We start from the raw sequence: 24449 nt of genomic DNA, 5'->3' as shown, positions 1-24449 counted from the left end.
AATTGAGAGTATAAAGATTTAATTTTTTATATAACATAGGTTTTATTTATTTATTTATTTATACTAAATATTGCAATTTAATCTATAGTTTAGATGTCTGTGGATTTTGATTATTCCCTTTGGAGATCCAAATTAAAAATCTACCAACATATAGGGAGTGCCTATTTAGCTTCCTAATTCCTTCTTCACTCTAACAAAGTCAACAGCATCATGAAAAGTGGTGTATGATATATTGTGGTTTTGTCTTTTAGACTTAAAAATGGTTTTTGTGGATGTGATCTATATGTATAGGTTTCTTGTTAAACACTCAAATTTTCATACAAATGATTTGTACATGTACCCAAACAGTTCATTTTCAAGATATATGAACATTACATTGATTACCTGCATGCTATGAAATAATAGATTTAGAATACATTGTTTTTTCTTTAGTTTCTGGTCAAATATATATGGCTCAACCAAGTTTAAATACAAGTATATATATATATAGTAGCATGAAGATTTAGGTGGTTTCTAACGTGCCTTAAAATGCATATAATTATGGTCATGAGATCTAGTTTATAGTTATTTAACAGCAATATATAATTTCTGGACAAAACTCCCATTCATTTGCTATTCTCAAAACCCACCTTTTGATTAGTTAGGGTTTGTAGTGATTTCTAATCACTAGCTACTCTCCATATTGTAGCCAATCTTGCTATAACTCGTTTTTCATCTCTAATAATGCGTATGATTCTTGAGTTGTGAGGCTATTAGCTTACCTTTTACGTTTTGGGTGGGGGAATCTCTCTCCACTTTTAGATTATATCCACTCAAAAAAAAAATCCAAATAAAATATAGTCTTTCAATTATCAAATAGGTGCGAATATATTTGGTAAATCAAACTAATAGGTGAAACTAATATTTATCAAATATATATATATATATATATACACGTTTTCTTTTAAATATAATAAAATAAATCAAAGTAATATTTATTATTATAGCAAAATGTCATTATCTACTAGTGATAGGCTACTATCATTTATCACTATTATTAGATATAAGCATTCATAGGTAAAACTACTATCATTCATCCTTATCACTAATATAAGCAATGATAGACACTAATATATAAATTAACCTGAAAGTTTGATGTGGATACATGTATGTATATATACACATTTATTTTAAGTTATTTTTTCCTTGAAAATGATGGAGAAATTTCTAAATAACCCATGAGGATCAAAACTCTATATGATCATAAATAGTGTAGTGTTGAATGAAAAAAAAAATTACGCGATAACACTGTGCGATACGCAATAAGTGTTAGGACTAAGCTATACGAATGGATAGCTTTGAGAGTTCTACACAATATAATTTTCAATTATGTGATATTGATTATGACTACGTCATAGTACTGGCTATGCAAAATGCTAGAATATCTTCTCTCATATGTTGACATCCTAAGCGATCAAACGAGATGAGATGTAATAAATGACATGATCTTTATCGCATAATTAAATAATCAAACGTCTTATATTACCGTTTTACATTTAATTTCCAATGTAATCTTCCATTAACTACAAATGTTTCCAAAATTAATTTTCCAAATTAATTCCCAACGTCCCTATTGGTCTCCTCACTCTATAAAACAAATTTCATTCTTCATTTTGTGTGTGGAAGAAAAACCGATAAAAACTCTCTTTAAAATTCTCTTTGCGAAGTTTTTTGAACAAATAGTGTTTTTTTTAATGTTGAGATTCCAATTATTTTCATTGCAAAACTAATTTAAGGACAAGACTGTTTTATCATGAGGACGACAAGACAATAAGAATCTGTTTGCACAAAAGAACATAAACCTGTGAAAAGTCTTAAAGAGAGTGAGATCTGCGACTCAGCCCTCTTATTCTAACTTAACACTGTTTTGTAGGTGTCTTGAGCAAGCAAATTGATCATTAGAAGAGTTTATCATTGGCCGACGACGTTTTGATCAATAGGTGATTTAATTTGACATGTACATGATTTGACTAAAGAAAGTATTTTGATCAGACGGTATACAAGGCAAAACATTAATACTATCAGGCAAAATACAAGACGAATCGTTGGCGCGCGGGTTGTCTAGACATTCTGTCTAAGTGCTAAGACTTCTCAACTTACAACACCTTCTTCCAAAAAATGCAAACATGTACAAATCCATAGACAAATATTCAAGAATCTAAATGATTTGCTAACCTTGAAAAATAAAACAGACGTAAAGGTGGGTGTGAAAAATAAGTTGATAAAATCCAACGGAAAATTACAAGGAAGAGGGAATGTCTGTAACGGTTTAGAAGAGATAAAAGAGAGACGAAAAGAGGAGGAAAAGTGTTATAAAGGCAAAATTTATGGAATAAGTTTTTTCAAAACATAAACTTCAAGAGAAGGCTTAGAATGATGGTTTCCTTTTCCTTTTCCTTTTCCTTTTCCTTTTCCTTTTCCTTTTTTGACATGAATCCAACAATTGACTTCAATATTTATATAAGATCAATTCTATTAGTTTCCATTGGACGTTTGTTAAAATTCATGAGTCACATATTCACATTACCCTACCCAAAGAGAGAGGAACAATTCACCATGTTTTTGTAAAATATATATATATATACTAAAATCACTTTAAATTTTGAAACATTATATTTGAAAATCCAAAAAAAAAAAAGAAGGGAAGGTTTTATTATTATTATTTTGGAATAAAAGAAAGAAAGCAAGGCATGTGAAATAGGAAAAAGGCATAAATTGAGGAAATGAAAAGCATTCACCGAATTCTTCATATATTACAAAATAAGTTGTGTGGTCACTACTTACTACTATTGCCTATTAATGCATTCACAATCATGCTTCTAACCCTAACCGAAAGCAACCAAAGATTTCCTCTCTTTTCCTTGCGTTTCACACTAAACAAAATAAAATACCATTACCTATAAACTATGGTCCTATTTGATAATAACTTCCACCACCATATTATACTTTAATACTCCCTTTCCTAATTAATACACTTTCTTATCATCCTACCATATTTTTTTTAAAATCTAAATTTAAATAATATCACTAATTATATCATGTTTTATTAAAACTTTTTGATACAAATGTTTGATCACCGACCCATTGATTAAATATTAAATAAAAATGATAAAGTTGATTAAAAACAAAAGCCAAAACTATAACTACGGTTGAATTATTTAGTAAGCGTTAAAATATTTGTTCATGTAAAGCTTGTAAATGAGTGAAATTACTTTTAAATTTAGATTTTAAAAAAGGAAGGTTAGAAAAGTGAAAATATGATATAGTTATTATTTAGAGAATAAATATAATATAATAGTTGATGGGAGTAGGGAAAAACAAATATATGTGTTGTTACTTAGGATTCAAACCTTGGTGTTGTGCAAAAGAGAAAAGAGGGTTGTACATGTACCAGGAAGCCAAAAGGAAATTATTCATTCTATTATAAAAATGTGTACAAACCAAATCATTAATGCAATCAATTTCCACATTAATCTTTTGAAAACGGTGCAACAGCCCATCTGAATTCCTCACCCTAATTCCATAAAGGACAACAAATAAATAACATATTTTACCTAAACAGTTTCAACCACACATGTTTTCTCCTCTTTTTTTTTTTTTTTTTCTTTCTTAAACAACGATATTCTAACCATTAATCCAGTCATGTTTTGCGGAAAGAAATGGAAAATGTTAAAAGAAATTTGTTTATTCTTTTGACTCAAAGAGATGAAAAGTAAATTGTCAACAAAGGAGAGAAGAAAGTTTGAATTACCAAGAATTGCGTTCTTTTTTTTCTTTTTATATGGGGGGAGTCTCCCCTCTTTATGCATGCCTTTCAAAAAAATACAAATCAAACTAATCAAACTTTTATCACGTATCTAATTATGTAAATATTTGACACAACACACACATATAGTCTAAGATGCACTCAAATATTTGTATTTTTTTCTTTTCACTATCAACTAGAGGTTTGAATTAGCTTTACCCGTTTAGACTGTATTTGCTTTCTAGTACTTTTGATCTTTTAAGTTGTAGTATAGTTTTCTTTTATCCGGTTTGAATTAGCTTTATCCCCTTAGACTATATTTGGTTTTTTTATCTTTTAAGTTGTAATACGATTTTTCTTAATCCATAGCTTCACGATGTTATATATCTAACTTTAGTTTTGACTTGGTTCTTATTTGGCCCGTAGTTATCAAGATATTGCATTTTTTTTGTATTAAGTTTTCACACAGTTATAACTAATACTCACTGTCAATCATTTCTTTTAATTTTTATATAATTAAAATTTATCAATATTATTTTTAACTAATCAATTAAAAATTAACACCAACAGTAAGAATTAATGAAATATTTGAGATACATAAACTTAGATTATAGTTTATCAATAATGTAACATGTTGAAAACTAAAGATCCAAAAGAAAATTAAACTTACAAGGCAAAATATAACATCTATAGACACTTTTCTACTTAATTTATTATTGTACTTCTAATCTAATTTTTTACCTCTAAATTTATGAATTCATCCCAATTACTTACTTTTAGCCTTTGAAACGGTTACAATTAAAATTTTACAATTGCAAAAGTATTCGTAAAGAAAATGTACATTGCAGCCATCTTTTCAAATGATGAGATAATTAAACAACTAAACTTGAAAATGATTAGATGATTAAACAACTAAACTTGAAGTTTATAGCTCATGTCAATTGAACTACATTCATATTTATTCGTTATTGATAAATCAATTGCTTAAAACAAGTTTATATAATCTCAATTGCTTAAAACAAGTTTATATAATCAGGTGGTAATGTACAATTTTAATGGTTAATCATCAAACTTCAATAACTGTATTAGTTTTATTGATCTATGATCTCTAAGCTTCTGATAAAGTGCCTATTCAGTGATCGAACTTAAAAGAATTTCAAAAGATCCTTCGACCAACCAGGGACAAGATTGATTAATTGAAGTGCATCAAACTACAAAATATATGAATGTATTTATCTCTTCCATTGGTTTTGGTAGCTACGGCAGTGATGAAACCCTCAAATCACTACCTACCAACGACAAGATTGGAATAGATGGGAGATAGGTCAAATGAGAATACGATGGCTTGTTATTATGAACTACAGGCGCCATCAAAGACTTCTGTGAATAAAGGCAAATCCCAAAGCAAATCACGATAGATTTCTTGCCAAAAAGAGTACCAAATGAAACGAACCGATCATGTCGATGGACATATTGTATCATCAGCACTTTATTACAAGGGCTAGGGAGCAAATCTAACAACTATAGACAATAATTGGTGTTGGGAGAAAATCAGTAGCGGGATTCTAAAAGTTTCCGTATAAACATGCTGCTTTTTCTCAACTTCTAGCTGGGTGGAATCTCAGCATCTTAAGCCATAAGGTCTGTTTTCAAAACTAATGGGAACATAAATCACAACAGGACAGACTGAGACCATCAAACAAATTAAGAAAGCTTATCTCATAGCTTCAGATAGAAAGGCAAAAACAAGAATAAAGGAGATGTTTTGACTCCTCGTTTCTGAAAAAGAATTTGTTGCTTGTTGAAAAGCCAAAACAATACAATTTTGAAGTGATTTTTTTTATTGCATTTGAACTTTTTTAAGCACTTTGGAGAGTCATTCCAAACATGCCTCGAGAACTCCAAATTCTCGAGTTAACTGCGAATATTGTTCCTCAGAAAATATCACCAATTTGATTTCAAGGAAACTTATGCATTCTCTTTCTTTTTCAGAAATTAGAAGAGATGCCGTTCTCCAAGTCAAACACAACCATAAAAATCAATAGCTGAATGAAATAAGTTTCTAAACTTAAACCTCTTTTTTTATGGGAAAAAACAGCTTTCCTTAAAAAACAGAAGAAAAGCCTACAAAAGAAATAGTAAGAAAAGTAACTGAAAGATGAAAAAGAAACATAAAAAGGGTGACAAAAGTTTCACTGGAAACGGTTACTTCATCAATTATCAAAACAATTGAACTACTGTAGGGCCGCTGCTGAGTTACTTCTGTTTCAAATAAGCTCAACACGATATTGTGTTATTGGTTCAGCAAACAAAAATGTCAAGTCACGGTAAGTAACTAAGTTATAAAGCATATCAAACTAATTAAGCTTTTGCTTGTGCATCTGTGGAACAGCTTTAGACAGCGTCCATTGCTTTACATTGGAGAAGATCACAAGGAAGATGAATTGAGAAAAGCAAAGAAGCATAATTACTGCCTCAAAGAGAAAGGGATACCTCTCAGGAGGGCGCACCACCAAGTACACAACGTGGAGAACAAGTGAACAAAACAGGAAACATCCAAATAAAACCCCCCCAGAATGAAATCCTCCCCCTTTTTGCTTTCCTTTATTTAATGCATTGATAATAAGAAAGGTAAGAGCATAAATGGCAAGATATGCTTGAACCAGTTTGTCTCGAACTACAAGAGGAAATATTGAAAGCAATGCATAGTGTAGAAAATGAATAAATAATGAAGGCTCATCCAGGGCCAACATGCTTGCAGGAAGAAGAGGAAGAAGAATAGACTTCTCATGCACTGCAATGTTAATCAGAGGCGGTTAATTAGGCTATCTTCATAAAAATATTATCCTAGCTCGCGGAGAGAGAGAGAAAAAAAGGGAGAGAGATAGAGCAAGTACCTTGAAACGAGAACAGGTAGAATGAGAAAGAACTACATAAAAGGCCATATAGAAACCCCTGGTTACTTGGGACACGAATCTGTTGAATCATGGAAGGTAAACAAGTTGATAGTGTAGCAGTGAAGCTCAAAATTTTCAGTAATTTCACTGAAAACAATCTCTTCCACTTAATAAGGACAGACGTGGTACACCAAAAGTTCGCCACATAATCTTCATACAATCCTCTCTCAAAGGGAGCAAGACGTGATAGAACCTAAGCCAACAAGACTTGGATTAAACATCAAAAAACAGAACAGATGCAAACAAAATCGGAAAAAAATCAGGAGATAAACTAATGTACTACCAACTGTAAGATTGTATTGTCCGAATAATTAGACACAAATCTTAAGTTGTGTTTCATTTCTGCCTCCACAGTGGTAGAAACAATGTTTTGTTTTCGTACCCACCCACCAAACACATATTTTGTTTTAAGAGTCTCTTTTATTAATATTAATAATGAGACAAAAGCTCCAAGTACAAAAGACTATACAATGAGCATAAGAACCTAGGAATCCCCTTCGCGTCACAATCGCAACCTTTCAAATACGAGATGGGCGACTATGCGATGTTAGAATTAGTGGGCTAGCTCATTGGGGAATTTGCCCTAAATATTTTTTTCCTTTTTTCTCTCTGTATTTTTTCTATTTATTCTCCTCCTGTACCTACTTCTATCATAAAATAATAAAAAAATATCAAGGCTTTTCTCCCGATACTCGGATTTCCACGTAAAGTTGTGTTCTTTGTCTCTTCATTCAAATATGATATCAGAGAAGGATTGAACAAACCCTAAACAATATAACTAGTAATGGAAACAAACAAAGGAGACAGCCGCCGGTTTTAGCACCGCCGTCGATGCTCGGATCAACGTTGCCATGGACGAATGGTTCCATTGCCTTCAGCAAACGTAATTTCGCAGATTTTCTCGCCGTCTGTGCCACCACACGCCTCTGCTGGAAGTCCACAAGTCGGACCATCTGTTCAGACGCCGTCGGTCGACCTAACTGTGCAATCCCTGTCTTCATCCTCGGCCTGTAGTGTCCCCCACATGCCTATTCATGTGCTGCCACCTAATTTCGACCAGCCACCACCGCTTCTACAGTCAAATCTGTATGTCATGCCACCCACTGACCTTAGTTATCATCTCGATCTTAGGAACCCTCAAATTCACTCAATACTTGAGGTTAGTGAATTTTTGGCACATTCCAACCGTAACGTGCAATTGAGGCTACCCTAGGGACGACATTCAACACCCCCGTACCGATGTATTCTAAGAATCCGATAACGTCGTTCCTACGTTATCATCTTCCTATGTGAGTGAGAATGTTAGTCCAACCACACTTGAAGCTATTGTCCAGTCAGGTATGCCTCAATCCTTTAGTCTCCTTAGTATTGATAGTAAGAATCATTGGATCTTGGACTCTGGTGCCACAGATCATTTAATTGGCTCCTTGAACACTTTGTGTCCTACATTCCGTGTGGTAGGAATGAGAAGATAAGAATTGTTGATAGCTCCTTGGCTCCCATTGCCATGGAAGGGCAGCTTTTTTTCTTTTTACGGGTTCTCATTACACAATGTGTTGCATGTGCCACAAATTTCATATAATCTTTTGTTGATTAGCAAGATTACTCGTGAACTAAACTGCAAAGCAACTTTCTTACCTTATTCAATTTTTTTCAAGACTTGAGCTCGAGAAGGATGATTGGCACTGCCCAACACAATAGGGGTCTTTACTTGCTTGATGATGCCTTCTCTAGTAGCATTTCTGGGCGAGTCTTTTATCTTCCTACTTTACTACTTTTGAAAAAGATCTTATGTTGTGACATTTTCGTTTAGGCCATCCCAACTTTAAATATATGAAATACCCATTCCCTCATCTCTTTTCTAAACTTGATATTTCTTCCTTATCCTGTGATGTGTGTATACAATTTAACAACACTGAGTCTCATTTCCCTCACAACCCTATAAGCCAACCCGACCTTTTACTCTTGTCCATAGTGATGTTTAAGGGTCATCCAAGGTCACTACCTCCTCTGGGAAACGATGGTTTGTGACCTTTATTGATGACCATACTCGTCTTACGTGGGTTTTCCTGATCTCTGACAAATCTAAAGTTACCTCCACATTCCAAGACTTCTAGCACACCATAGAAACGCAATTTAATACAAAGATTGCAATCTTACAAAGAGATAATGGTCTGATTCTTAACGAGTTCTTATTCTCTAAAGGAATTGTCACCAAAGTTCTTGTGCTTACACCCCCAACAAAATGGAGTTGCCGAACGAATAATCATCACCTTTTGGAAGTTGCTCGTTCCCTTGTATTGTCCACTTCTCTTCTTTCCTATCTTTGGGGTGATGTCATTCTCATTGTCGCTCATCTCATCAACCGCATGCTCTCCCATGTCCTTCACTTCCAGAGACCGTTAGATTGCCTCAAAGAATCCTATCCCTCCACCCGTCTCATCCTTGATGTTCCCCTTCAGGTGTTCGAATGCACAGCCTAGTGTCCATAACCATGGTCCTAACCAAACTAAATTCACTTCTAGGGCTCAGGCTTGCGTGTTTGTTGGGTATCCTCTACACCAACGAGGCTATAAATGCTTCCACCCATCTTCACATAAGTACTTTGTTACCATGGATCTCACCTTTATTGAAGATTGTCCTTTCTTTCCTATTAGCCTACTTCGGGGCAGAGTGTGAGTGAAGAGTCTAACTATATGCTTCCCTTAGAGTCTACCTATTCTACTATGATTACCTTATTTGACCCTAGCCCTCACAGTAGAATCCTACCCACAAACCTACTATAAGAGGAATCTCATAAAGGGAGTTGAGTCTCTTGTTGTTCAAACAGCTCCAGTCCAAGATTTTGAACCAATAAGAGATCAAGGTATGATTGATTCCATTAACTCACATAGTAATAACAAAATGAGTGAGAATGATAGGTCTAAGACGAATTCAACTAACTCACATACCAATAGTAAGGCAGGTGAGAATGACGGGTCCAAAACAGTTGTTTTGGAAGATATGGGTGAGCAGGACAATATTGATGGGGTCATTATAAACAGAGAGAACAGAATTGATAAGAACACAAGGTTATTGCTGAACATACTGAAAACGGAACTAAGTCAAACCATTACAAAAATACTAGTAAGTATGATCCATCCCTTGATCTTTCCTATTACACTGAGAATCTCTCATCATATCTACAAAACACTCCATATCTAATTTTGTGTCATATGAGAATCTCTCACCACAGTTCAGAGCTTTTACAACCAATCTTGACTCTACCGTGATACCAAAAAATATTCACACTACTTTAGAATGTCCTGAGTGGAAAAGTGTTGTCATGTAAGAGATGAGGGCCCTTGAAAAGAACAAGACTTGGGAGATCTGCGCTCTACATAAGGGGCATAAAATTGTGGGATGCAAATGGGTGTTCACTCTAAAAAACAAGGTGGATGGAACCCTTGACAGACACAAGATGAGGTTCGTTGCAAAAACGTTTACTTAAACCTATGGTGTTGGTTATTCATAAACATTTTCCCCAATTGTCAAACTAAATACTATTAGAGTCCTATTATTTGTTGTTGTGAACAAAGATTGGCCTCTTTATCAACTAGATGTTAAGAATGCATTCTTGAATAGGGACCTAGAGGAGGAAATCTACATGAGCCCTCCCCCAAGGTTTGAAGCTCAGTTCGGTCATCAGGTGTGTAAACTTCAAAAATCTTTATATGGTCTAAAACAGTCACCTAGGGCATGGTTTGATAGGTTTACTACCTTTGTCAAGCCCCTATGATACAATCAAGAGCACTCTGATCATACTTTGTTTACAAAGGTCTCCAAGGCCGGAAAGGTTGCAATATTGATTATTTATGTTGATGACATCGTTCTATCTAGGGACGACAACGTTGAAATCATCCAATTGAAAAAGAGGATGGGTGATGAGTTTGAAATCAAAGACTTGAAAATCTGAAATATTTCCTTGAAATGGAGATAGCCAGATCTAAAGAAGATATCTCTGTATCTTAGAAGAAGTATACTCTTGATTTGCTAACCAAGACAATTATGTCGGGGTGTCGTCCTGCTGATACTCCCATTGAATTCACGTAAACTAGGAAATTCATATGATAAAGTTCCAGATGATAAAGAATAGTATCAGTGCCTTGTGAGTAAGTTGATTTATTTGTCTCATACTCGACCAGTTGATAATGTGAACCTGCCATTACTAAGAGTAACTTCCAGAAGATTAGCTTTATCAATGAAATTATTAAACTTTCTCATACTTCTAGTAGCCTTTCCAATAGGGAACCACTCGAGAGCCCATCTTGTGATGTTGAAATCCCCAACACACCAGGCTTGTGAGCAATAACCGAACAAAGAGAGTAATTCTGGCCAAAAAAATTTCTCTCCTTATAGTCATTGGGGCCACAAACTTTTTTACACAAAGTGAGCCATTTGCAGTTAGAGAGTAACCTACCTTTAAAGATTTTAAAACAATTAGTCTGTTCATGTCCCAAATGTTGAGCAATCCTCCTGAATATATTCAACAAAATCCCAGCCTGCTCCCTTGGTGCTCCAAATTGATTTGCTAAAACCTATGTCAAATTCATCTTTTTTTCATTCTTTGATTAGAACAATCTTCGGATTATGTGTTTTCATGAATATCTTGAGGGCCAGTCTCTTCTTTGGATCTTTTAATCCTCTCGTATTCCACGTAACAATTTTCATACTAATGTCCCCTGCTTTGAACAAAGAGTAAAGCTGAAAGTTAAGCTAAAATAAGATTGCAGTTTCCTACCACTGATTTCAGGTGAGCGGGAACTTCACTGTACTGGGATTGTAAAGAAATTTTAGCAATCTTCTGATCTTTTGCCTGCTCTTCAACACCCTAAAAAGAGAACACCCAAGTCTGCCACTATGGATTCATCCAAACTCTGTTTTATGGCCTCTGAGGACTTCTCCAAATGAACAATTTCTTCGCTACTGATACTGAAGAGGGAGACCAACTCAGCTTTACCTTTCTTCTTCTGGTGAGGAAAGATTGGAGTGTGAGCCAGTGTGCCTCTTAAAAATTTATTTTAGCATTATGTAGGAAGAAAACAGAGTATTGGAACTTTGGGGGTGTTGATTTTTTAGGCTCTGATCTAGTACTTTGTGTAGGAACTTGAACCTATGTGCAATTCTCTTCTAAAATATCCGGATTAACCTCTAAAATCAGCTTGGCCTTCAATCTGATCTTCTTGGCAACGGCCTCCTTTCTCTTTCTTCTAACAAAATGCTTTGGAAAAGCTTTGAAGGGAAGAGAAGCTTTCTATGCTTTGGAATTTCACTGTGCCCCTGTTTTGCTCTTTATTCCACCCGAAAGAGGGATGGCTGAAGAAGAGAACGATTGAGTGGAAGAACAGTTGGAGCTTTTGGCAGTTGAACCAATATCAGAACTATTGACTAATAATGGAGCTAATGAGTGGAAGAAACAACAAAGGAATGATTGAACTGGGTCCACTAGAATTTTGATCTTCCATACTAAGACTTCCACCCGAGATAACTTTTGATTTTCCTTTAATAACCTTATTAATGCTTGAGGACTGATTGATCAAATTGATTAAAATATGCACTCTTTTATTTGTCCTTAGAAACGTCTTCTCAACTTCCTTTGATTTCTTATTGGGTAATGATTTTGGTTTGGCCGTAACTTTCTCTATCTTCAACAAATTAGATTTTTCAACTTCCTCAACTTCTCTACTGGTCAATTTGTGTTTCTCCGGCAACTTTGAAACTTGATGATGGGGTCTGGCAAACATGAGATGGATCCAATGCCCAGCTCGCCTCCTTTTCCATCAAGACTTCAAAAGGGTTCCTCGAAAATCCTGGTTTCGAGTATTTTGAGGAAAGAAAGGCCCATTCCAGTTTCAGCATATTTGGAGATTCTCCTCCGTCTAAAAGAACTTGACATCCTGAGTAGATCAATCAGATTGTTGAAGTCGCTAATGAACAAAGCTTCTTCGACGGCCTTTGGAGCTTCCAATGCTTTTATGTCCCCGAAATTTAAGAAAATATTGCCTCTATATGCATCTTGTGATTCAACTGTAGCTGGCGGAAAATCACAAAGATTTCAACTGGCCTTTATTTTGGCCTCCTACAGTTAATCAGATTCATGGTTTCTAAAGAGATGCTTTCAAGACCTCCAAAGTATCCTCCAATGGCTTTCTTATAAATGTCAACACTCCAATAATCCAACGGTAAGTTTTTAATAGAGATCCAACCGCCATAACCTTTCACAAAATATGGTCTACTATATTTTTTGCCATTCCACATTTCAAATAATATATAGAAGAGACCATATCTCTGCCACTTGCCCAGGAACTCAACCTTGTCTTCAAGATTGCATAAGGGGGATTTAATTATAGCTTTATCCGCAGAAAAAGGATTAATGGTTATTTTGGAATGGAAAATGATCCTCCAGCAGTATTTTAATATCTTTCCAATCATTAAACTCAAACAGACTAGTAACGACCCACAGACCTCTAAAACCTTCTTTGATTACCTTACTGTTCTTATGAACCCAAAAGGATGACTTACCCTGCTTTGGAAATGTGATCTGTATTGTTGGAGCTGAGATAGAGGAACGATGATTTAATTCAATACAGCCATACTTTGAAGCAACTTTTTGAGGAAATGCCGGCAATTCTAACATATTAACTCCCTTCATCTTCGTGTCTTACTTGCTTGCTTTTTTTAAACGGAGACAAACTACTTTATTAATAAGAAACTCAAAGTACAAGAGAGTTAAACAATGAGCATAATAAGTGAGGGGATCAGAAAGTGCACTCAGACATCTCAACTAGGTTGACACCCTCTTAGCACCAAAACAACATATCCCAATTAAAACTAAAACAACATATCCCAATTAAAACTAGCAAATAAAATATGCTAACCTAATGCAATGGAAACATAGTCCAACCTAATGCAGAGAGCTGAGACAGAGTAAAGAAAATAAAGAAAGGGGCATGGGGAAGAAACAGCAGTACAAAGGCTGAGCCTACAGACAAAAGCAAAAGCGCTACTGTGTAAACTAAACCAAAAGAAAATATAAGCTATGCTCCAAAGAAGGCTGGCCAGAGAGGGGAAAACGAACCTGTCAAAATGCCAAACAAAGTCCCCAAAACAGAACAGGGCCTAGGGGTGGTGTTAGACCACCCATCATACGCCAGTATAGTAGGAGAAAAAACAGGAAAGAGAAAAAGGACGAGGAGTTGGTTATGTAACCAACTGCAAGTGGGGACCACAAGGAAATGGAGTGCCGACGCACGATCACCATGGCAGGGGAGTGAGGGAGCAAATATAAATAGAGACGAGAAGGAAGGGAGAGGGCAGAGAATTTTGGTGATAAGAATCCTACTGTTATTCCTTGAGAGATAGGAAGGCAGCCGAGGGAGAGAGGGAGTCTTCGACAGGGAGCTTTTATTTTTCTTCTGTATTTTTCATTAGCCACAGTATTTCCTATATTGTATCCTTTTCCATTGCCAACTGAGAAGTCGGGTTCTATCAGGTGGTTGAGAGATAAAGACTGCCCAGTTGAGGCAAAGAACATGAGTGGAGTAATTCACAAACTGATTGTTTAGAGAGCACCAAGTTGTTGCGTTGCGTTCTTTTCAAAGACACAAATTACGGAACTTCCACCAAAAGATAAATACCCAAAACTCTTCTCCTTTCTCTACATTAACTCCCTGCCCTTTTTTTAAGGTTAAACTGCCAGCCAAGGTATTTCCAATTGCAACAAAAGCAACCTTACCAAAATCGGACGTTGAAATTATAGCTACTGAATACTTGTTCTCTGTGAAGACATTGCAATACTTCCTATTGACAGCAATTGGATTATCAGTACACAGGCATCCAGGTATGTCAACAATTAGTTCAATGAAACCAAAGACCGGAAAATGAAAGCGATGAAAATCTTGTGGTGCCAATTGAAATAACACCAACGACCCATCCTTAAAAGCACTCGCACTTATATTTTGCCCTAAAGAACCTTGAACTGAAAAATTCCACCCTTTAGGCTGTCATCAAATGACTTAAATGCCATTAGTCAGCAAACAGCAGCACATATTGCAACATCACCACACTCCACATGTGCAATTGGTCTAACACCAGGCTTCAACTCTCTTGTAAAGAAATCATTAAATGTCTTGAAATAGTTCGAAGGGTGCTTCACCTCAATCATATTGATTTGATCCTTGAAAGATACAATGAAACGTGGAATATCTTTTGCAGATTTCACTGAATCCATTTGCTTTCTTTGCTTTTCAGAAATGCTATGTAAGAGTTCCTTCACCACTTTATCCATAAGATGGCCCTCGTCGACAAAACAATCTTTCCATCGATATCTCTTCCACTAGCCTTTTTTCTACCAATCATACACAACAGTATGAGATGCACTCAAACTAGAGTTTAGACCAATATCATAAGATGAAAAATTAGCCCATTCGCTTAATTTAAACATCCACCCATACGCAGCCTGTTTATCAGTCAAGAAGCCTCTGGTCAGCTGTCTCTTGAAACCAAGATGATGCCACAATCATTGACTAAGGATAGCAGATCTTGGGCAATTTCGAGGGTTCTTTGAGAGGATAGGTAACGGCTTCATCAAACAGTGAGGTCTGCCCCTTCAATTTCTGCATTACACTTATGATCAAAACCGTTAAGGAAACCCAAAGACTCCTCACTACTGACACTAAAAGATGAATCCAAGGCCTCAGTGGGAAGCTTTTCAGAGGAATTGGCAGCAAGACAAGGAGAGCCTCACATCAAATTTACTTTAGAGTTAGAGTTGGGAAGTTTCGAATAATTGAATTGCTTGGTAGGAGAAACTGAGTTTACTGACCTGATGAGGCAATTATAGGTCTGAATTTTGGAGCTGCATACCTCCAAAAGGTCTGGATTACATTATGAAATAGATGGCTCAGAACGGTAAATCCGAGAAGTGGCTGCTGAAAGTGGAACTTTGAGAGCACAACCATCATTCAACTCAGATTTTAATCAGGTTGTCCATAAGTTGTTGAAGGATGTTTGCTTTCGAATATTGAGGATTTTCGAAGCTTGAAAAAAATTTGCTACCTTTTGCTGATCTAGGCCTTTTGCAGAATCCAGAAACAGAAGGGAGAGGAGATGTGTTGGTCGGAATTGGAGTCGTTGGGTGGGAGGGGAAAAGTTTTCTTTAATTACTTTGGAGGGTATATCATAATTATTCATGATAGTAATTAAAGAAGCTTCATCTTTTTTTCTCTCGCAATAAATCTTCAACAGCTGAACTAAAATTACTCTTAATAGTAATTAAGTGGGCTTTTTTTTTATTCCGTTCACTTGATGGCTCTTCGTCTACTGGAGTTTTAAAAACAGAATCAATAGATGTGGCCTCACTGCCATTTTCCAACAGCTGTGTTATCTTGGCTTCGGCAACATTCAAAGAGGGGGACTGTTTTCTGGCATCTGTCTTCTTCTTCGGCACCAATGGGATGGCCGGAAAAAGCTTCAGAATTTCAAAAGGATTTCTACTCCTAGGGAGAGCTCCAAAAACTGATTTTGGAACATTCACTACCGATGGAAAGAAGGAAAGATCAAAATTTTAATCTAACAAGGCATCTCTAATTCTCAAATGATCAATAGAACTTTTAAAATCATCTAGCAAAATAGGAACTTTGGAAGATCTAGAAGGATTTAGAAATTCAAAGTCACCAACATGTAGATAAATATTTCCCCTCTTTAAATCTGTATTTTTTATCGTTGACAGCATAAAACCACATAAGTTCTTTACCTGAATCCGAGCTTCACTACAATTTGTTAAATTCAGAATTTCAATGGCTATGTCAATAAGACCTCCAAAGTGATCCCAATAACCTCAAAGGTGCTTCTACACATATAATCCAGAGGAATGTTCTTTATTTTAAGCCAACCACCGTAGCCTTCTAAAACAAGTGACCCACTGTGTTTGATGTCGTCTCATCTTCCGAATTTGAGGTGTTAATTCCCCCAAGCCTGCCATTTTCCTTCCTCACAGATAAAGTCTATGATTGATCCTTGATCAATACTAATGAGGGTGTTCTCATCAAATAGAGGATTTAATACAATTTTTGTTCGAAAAATTTCTTTCAGCCTCTTATGGATCAATCTCAGTCATCTGGCAAATAATTTTGATATAATCCAAAGGTTTTCAAAGTTAACCTTAGCAACTTCATGGTTCTTGATCAACCACTGCTTCTGTTTTGGAGGGGAAGGATGCCTGGCCGCTTGTAGCTTCCTTTTTTGGCTAAAATTCTGCCTGACTTCCATTTTTTCAGACCTTGGAGCTGGGAGTTTAGAGCTACTGGACTTAGCCTTATCAGCATAACTTGACTTTTCAACCATTTGCGAAGAAGGAAAACTAGAGATATTACCAGAGTACCATCTAACATAGTCCATTTTTTCTACAAATTTTTCCAGCATCTTGCAAAACGATTTCCATCGTTGCTGATCTTTTCCTGAGCAAACTCTAATATTGAAAAGACCCCCTGAATATGGCCAGTGATCGCAACTTAGGACCCATCCGAACTTTGCTTGAAACTTCAAAATTCTCAATCTTCCTCTGTCAATGTCCCCAAATTTATTGAAATAATTGTCCACCAGAGTTCTGAGTAAATCAGAAATTACTGACTGAGTCCATCTGAGTTGGCTAACAGAAATAGAAATGCTTCTACAAGCTTCCACATCTTCAATGAAACAACTATCTTCCTCTTTCCAAATGCAATAGTGGGATAGATCGATTTTGCAACTGACAACCTCCATGTTGTGCTTTGAGACTTGTCAGAAAAGTCTGATGAAGAAATCGGCTACCGAAAGAGGGGAGGAGAAGGGAGAGAACTTACTTTTTTTTTCGTCTTCCTTGCTTGTTGATACGGAGAGGAAGTCTTTAATCGTGTTGGCAAAAGATATCCACCCCTGTTGATTCGGACCCACTGGAACATGCAAGTAAAAATGTCCTCCAGATTCAGGCCATACAGTACATCTCAATACCCATCCACAAGAGGCAGCAAATTTGGAGACTTCCTTGGCTCTACGAGTGAAGAAGGAAGTAACTTGTATTTGCAGAAGTTCCAAAATTCGATCAACAAACCAATCTAAATGAGATTTGACTAGTGATAAGGATTTTCTATTTTCTACATCCTCCGCAAAATACTTACCACCTTCAAACCAAGTGCAGCAATAAGAACCATTAACTTTGCAACTCTTGACTTCCATAATAAAATTAAATACTGAGTCGACAAAAGAAGACTTATTTCTGACGGCTGGACTGTTGGAGGATGCTAAATTCGAGTGGTTGGGAAGGGAAGGAGATCGGGGAAGGAGGCAAAGAGGGAAGAAGGGTGGTAGGAAAAGAGGAAAGGGATAAGGAGAGAGGAGAGAGGAGAGCGGGGAGAGCAAACCTTTTTTCCCCATCAAACATATAGTCCACCTTTAATTCGATAGGGTAGAAAAGGGACTGGTGTGTTTTATTATGCTAAAAGGGGAGCATGCATGTAACATTCAGGAGATCCTCACAACTCTAGAATGTCTAAAGAGGACAACAATCTCTCTTCCAACACAAGCATATATTAGTTGAAGCCCTTCTTCAGGCCAATTTTGTTGATTGAACAAGACAATAGTTTTCAGTATATTGAGGATATTATCAAGCCCCTACTCATGAACACATTTCAGATACAATTTTGAAGAGAGTGAAGTCATCTTCTGCTACACGCAAAAAGCTAGGAGGGAAGAAAAGGAAGTCTTCTTTATTCTGGATAAAGAACATTGTATTGACTCTTGAAGGTATACTGGCAGAGTGACAAATAATGATTACGTTATTTGACAATTCTTCGTACCTGCAAAAGGGTATCAACTGAATGAAGGTATGGCAACCAAATAATAGCAAAGGTTCCCAAGACGACCACGCCCAATTTTAACACTTCAACAATGGGTTTTCTACGCCTCATGCATTTACCCAGGAGATGGCTGAAAAATGCTGGAGCAAAATATGCACTCATCTGCAACACATCAAGTAACTTCAGCATTCGCTCTAGTTAAAGTTAATACAGAAAATTTTAAATAATAAATTTAATACTATCCTCATGTTCATAACCTAAAAATTAGTTGGGAAAAGTTCTGATAAAAAACTATATGGTGAACTCCTGAGAAAATATAAGATATTTCCAGATGTATATACTATGTATTTATTCTACTGAATTAATATGTCAGATCAACAAAACCAAGCCAACATAAATGGAATCTGATGGAAATAAAAAGCTTTGTTGATAGTGCCCTAAGGGTATTTTAGTATTTTACTTTACCCTAAGTTTATTTCCTGTTTTATATTAGGGCTGCCTAGAGCCCATAAAGCTGTCTTCTCTTGTAACTTTCATGGTGTGTGAAAATAATAAAGGATGGACGATTGTGCAGCACTTGTCTAACTCAGTGAATAAGCCATACTAAATCCGAAAGTCACAGGCAAACTGGCAGTATGATGTAGTCTCCCTTCACGTTTTTAGAGAAAATGGTTTTATAAAACATGAGAGAGAAAGAAAACATTGAAGACTAGCAATTGCACGAAAGCTTAGTTTGCAAAGAGTACAACAAGACTTGGTCAAAGGATTCATTAGTGGGTTCCCCCTATTGTACATTTTAAACATTTTTAAGTTTGATAGGCTTGCATATGAAAAGTGCAAAATGTCACTTACAAGGCCGGCAACATCAAAAGGAAAGTAATAGGCTAAACTAAGTACAAAACATAAAGATAAGATGGTTTGAGGATATTTGGGCATGCGGCCATAGGCAAACAATGCCTTGGACAAGCATGCTCATGACATCTCGCAGGCATACCCCACAACAAGTGTGCGCTTGTCCCATTCACGACCCTTTCTCTGCTACGTGCAAGAGGTTAGCATGACCACATTGGTGTGAGACCCATGTCTAAAATAGAAGGGTCAATTGGGAATAACAGTTTCTTAAAAAGGTGTTTTAAGAAGAAATTGCTTGAGGAATTAGGTGTTCTGAGGGACCGCATTGAGGCTAGGTGATGCAAGGAAGGAGTAGGTGTTTTAGTGCAAGGTGAGGAGAGGCCTGGCATTGGGAGTTAGGAATTTTCTAGAAAATTTCCTAATCATGCTTAATTAGTGGGCTACATGTCAAGTTAAGGCTAAGCATGACTAAAAGAAATATTGAGTTGACACGTGTAGCACTACAAAAAGAAGCAAGGAGCTAGCGGTTTAAGAAAGCTTAATGAATGAATAATCCAACTTAGGATTAGTATAAATAGGAGAATAGGTCAGAATAGAAGGAGGTTACTCTAAGATTTTGACAAGAGAGAGTGTTAAGTATTGTCTTGCTAAGAAGTCACCATGCGAGAAGAAGATTTTAGGGAACTAGGCGTTCTGAAAAAGGGAATTAGTCAGTGATTGATTTTTCTAAAGTTGTTTAATGATTTTAAAAGCTTTCCTTCTAAAGTTCATGTTGTCATGTAATGTTGCTTTACATACTAAAGTTTATGAGAGAACTTGTGTTATGTTTTATGTTGAACAAATACTATGTTTGTATGTAAACGATTAGTCTTATTCCTATCAATGAAGCTAACTATTATGTGCACATAAGGAGTAAAGGCAGCTACGTAGAAAAGGCCTACATGGTGGAGTGAAGTTGGCCAATACGTAAAATGAGCGTATTGAGCTTAGCGGTCTAAGCAACGAGAAATGAACAAAGAAATTCTCCAAGGGATGTTGTTGATGAAAAGGACATCACGGTAGTCTATGCGTGGGAATGGTTCATGTTCTTGGAAGAAAGGAATATGAGAAACTAAGGTGTGATTTCTGATTTATGAAATGAGGTGATGAATGAAAGTCATGTTTATGAAAATGATTTCATATATTGTAAGCCCAAAAAGGTTTTCAAAAACTATCACTCACTAAGTTTTGGTTGATGGTTTTAAGCTTTCCCTCCCCAGGTCACCAGGCATTAAGGCCAAGTTGGGATAAGAAAGGCGAGCTACGACACGTTGTTTGGGTTTAGGGTTATTTGAACACCCATAGTGTGGAGTAACCTAGTTACTTGGAGAAGTATGAAGCAAAGTGTTGTTACTAGAAGCAGTGCTAAAGCTTAATACAGAGACATGAATTTGGGAATTTGGGAAGAAATTTGGATGATGAAAGTTTGGACATATTTTCACTAAGACAATATTTTACCTACAAAGCTCTGTTGTAATAATAAAGTGGCAGCTATAAGCATAGGCAATAATACTATACAACATGATAGAACAAAACACATGGTGATAGATAGACACTTTATAAAAGAAAACTAGACAATAGCAGTATCTATATTTCGTATATTCCATCTTGTCAACAAGTTGCTGACGTTCTTACTAAAGAGTTGCTTAGGCCAAGTTTTGACTCATGTGTTAGCAAGTTGGGCTTGATTGAAATGTACGCTCAACTTGAGGAGGAGTGACGGAAATAAGGGTGTTTGTTGATAGTTTATAGCCATGAGGGTATTTTAGTATTTTACTTTACCCTATGTTTATTTCCTTTTTCGTATTAGCGCTTGCTCGAGCCTATAAAGTTGTCTTCTTTTGTAACTTTCAAGCTAGGTCAAAATAAAAGAAGACTCAAACATGGTTTTTTTTTTTCTGTTATAGGGTTTTCCATGTAAACATTGTGTTCTCTTCTCTACCATTTAACAGAATCATATGTGCCACTGACGGAAAAAAAAAGACTATGTTATTTATTTTGAGCAAAAAGTAAACATATAATGCTTAGGAAAGAGACAATTGAAAGGTACCTGCTTATGATTCAGAGCAAGAGTAAATAGAAAACTGCCCACAAGATCTTTATCCGTACATATGGCAGCAATAGCTCCCACAGTAAGGCCTAAGCTTATACAGTTATACTGTGACAAAGGATAAAAGGTGAAGACTCAACATGCTTCCAAATTTAAAAGAAAAATTTTTAAATATATATATGAGAAAACGCATGAAAACATAGCTATGTACGAGTAAAAACCTGAAAATGCCCGTGATCAATTAAGATGAGACATGGGTTGATGAGAAGGATTGCAATTTGCCATGCTATATCACTTTTATGAAACCTGGAGTTACCACTAAAATATGCAAGAACAAAATAGAAAACTGCAGGAAAGAAAATCAGCACATCGGAGGATAAAACTGTCCATCTCATTAGAAGTTTTCTGCAAAGAAGCCAACAAAAGGGAGAAAACTTCAAATGTAATGAAGTCTGAAGAAAAAAATAGAGTGGTTTATTAAAAGATGTAAAATATAATCATACTCACCCAAAATAGGACTCATAACCTCGCGAAGTAAACAGTGAAACTGAATCTGAATCAAATAACTTGAGGAAAAGACCATGAATGAAACTCTGATAGGCTGTTAGGGGTGGATAATCAAGTCCCCAATAGTTGAGGTCATTTGTGGTACTGTTCATGTACCAGTCCTTAGCTGGAAGGTTGATGGTGATTTCCATCCAATGCCTCTGTGCCTCATAGTCACCATACTTAGGAGGGTTCCCAGCACCCGAGTAAGGATGAAGGGAGACTGCCAATCGAACCAGCAAAGCAAATAAAGATATGGACAAAAAAATAGCTTTAACTCCTTTATGAATCAACCACCAAAAAGCGTCATCGTGGTTGTCCAAATCAACCTTGTTCTTCATGGTTTTGCTTTCTTTTACTTCCCCCATGCTGACTTGTTAGAGAATCTGCATGCAGGATCTTAAAGAAAAACGTATGTCACATTTTGGGTCGAATCCTTTCTATAGCTCCAAATGTCCAAAATTATTACGAAAACAATATTGATTCCAACTTAACCATAAAAAGCTCTATCAATGATTTTGCTTTTGCTTTGATAACAAATAATGGAAATTATCTTACGACCTCTATTTACTAATTAGAATGTCCTTTATATGTGTGTACGTAACTTTAGTAGCTTGTCGAACAAGCTCGATCGTAACCTCTTGTAAGGAGAGTTCAGATGACTTTTGGAAGTCAAATTTTCAAGCCATCCCAAAATCATCATTGGGGAGAGAATTCTCTAGCATTGGCCTTTGGGACGTATCCTATTTTTATCATAAATAAAAACATCTAATCATCTGATGTAGAAGTATCATTTTGGGAGTTATAACCAATAGGTATCCAGAAAAAGGTTTCCTTTAGAGATTGAATTATTTAGAAATATGTTCATTTAACATAAACTTACGTTACAAACCTCAGTGCAATTTCAAAAGTAACATAAACATAATCATTCAATCTCCCCAGACTAACATTAGGCTTCTTGAGAGATTAGTTATTTAGAAATATGTTCATTTCTCCTAACAAAACTGATGTTACTAACCTCTGTTATAGACATGGTTTCATTTGCAAATATGCTGTTACTCATAAGCTACGAGCGTGTTTGGGAGTAATATTTGATGTTAAGATCATTTTTGTGATGAAATCGCTCCAAACAGGTCTTTAATAACTCAAAATAAATTTAATATTTTCTTTTGCACTTTTAAATGCAATTTTCATAACATCAAAATTGATTTTGAAATGTCAAAAGTGATTTTAACTATTTCAAACATGCCCTATATCTTTATCTACGGTTTATTGGTCCATATACCTTAGCCATCATTTCTATTTTACCACACGAAAGACAAAACTAACACTCCCCCATACCATAAGCCTCCAGGAAGTACAGACACCAACACACGAAACAACGCCAAATTTCTAAAGAAGTAAAGAGAGCTCAGTGATAAAGGAGGTAGGGGTGCAGAGACAGCCAGGAGGATGTTATAATTTTTTTTATTTTTTTAAATAATATATGTGATAATACTTGTAGATAAATTACTCATATACATTAGAACATAACAATACTTCTTTAAAACATAAATAAAGAGTACATTAGTTTTATGAGTTCATTAAAATGTTCCAAACTACGACACAAATACAAAATCCTAAATAGAGATCACACTTTCATCCAAAACAAAATGTAAAACGTGGATGATTCACTACTATTGGTAGATGTAGATGAGAAGGAAGGTGGCATCTAGTATAAAAAATAGAATGAATTCATTAAAAAATGTTTTCAAAACAAAAACATTAAGATACACATTTCCAAAGAACACATCATGTCTCTCAAATCTGATTAAACCATACCAAAAAATCCAGATAATATTCCAAAAACCCACACCATATATGTACAAATTCCACATTAAATACATTAGAAAAAATTAAATGCACCATTCATATAAATTTCAACATCTCCATTGGGACTACGAATTAATATGAAGTAACGAATAAAAAAGCATATATATATGTATTTATATATATATATATGCAGACCAGTTGAAACATTCCTCAAACATTGATACACAAACAAGAAAAAAAAGGGGGGAAAAACCTTTAAACCCAGACAGCAAGTAACCAAAACGGAGGGCGAGCGCAGCTGGTCTGATCGGAAATGGTGAGCAGACGTCGCGGACGTCGTCTGATAGGAGAGGTGAGGGGCGGTCGCCGGCGTCGTCTGATCGGAGGGGAGGGGCCTTGAAGATTGGAGAGGACCAGAGGTGAAGAGCGCTAGGGGTTGATTTTAACGATGGGGAATGAACGTTAAAAGAATAAAAGGGTGTGTTTTATTTTTTAAAATTATATTTTAACGATACTAAAAAATGAGGTTTTCTCAA

The 24449-nt window shown here is 35.8% G+C and overlaps 1 protein-coding gene across 3 annotated transcripts; it reads right to left on the bottom strand.

Annotated features, from left to right (window-relative positions):
* Positions 1-5965: 5965 nt before the first annotated feature.
* Positions 5966-24382, bottom strand: LOC101213368 (probable dolichyl pyrophosphate Man9GlcNAc2 alpha-1,3-glucosyltransferase). Of its 3 annotated transcripts, none has more exons than XM_004145611.3 (7): positions 24167-24381; positions 22063-22500; positions 21777-21960; positions 21556-21663; positions 18615-18776; positions 6682-6934; positions 5966-6578 (listed from the first exon to the last, which is right to left on the bottom strand). In XM_004145611.3, exons 2-7 carry the CDS (start codon positions 22467-22469, stop codon positions 6142-6144), a joined length of 1551 nt encoding a protein of 516 aa, XP_004145659.1. In that variant the 5' UTR covers positions 22470-22500; positions 24167-24381; the 3' UTR covers positions 5966-6141. The 3 variants fall into 3 exon arrangements, with proteins under 3 accessions (XP_004145659.1, XP_031738402.1, XP_031738403.1); XM_031882542.1 differs by having other exon boundaries at positions 22063-22487; XM_031882543.1 differs by lacking the exon at positions 18615-18776 and having other exon boundaries at positions 24167-24382.
* Between the last annotated feature and the right edge of the window lie 67 nt (positions 24383-24449).

The sequence above is a fragment of the Cucumis sativus genome, chromosome 3 (assembly GCF_000004075.3).
Source record: "Cucumis sativus cultivar 9930 chromosome 3, Cucumber_9930_V3, whole genome shotgun sequence".
NCBI lineage: Eukaryota > Viridiplantae > Streptophyta > Magnoliopsida > Cucurbitales > Cucurbitaceae > Cucumis > Cucumis sativus.
This window is presented reverse-complemented; position numbering and strand designations above follow the sequence as displayed.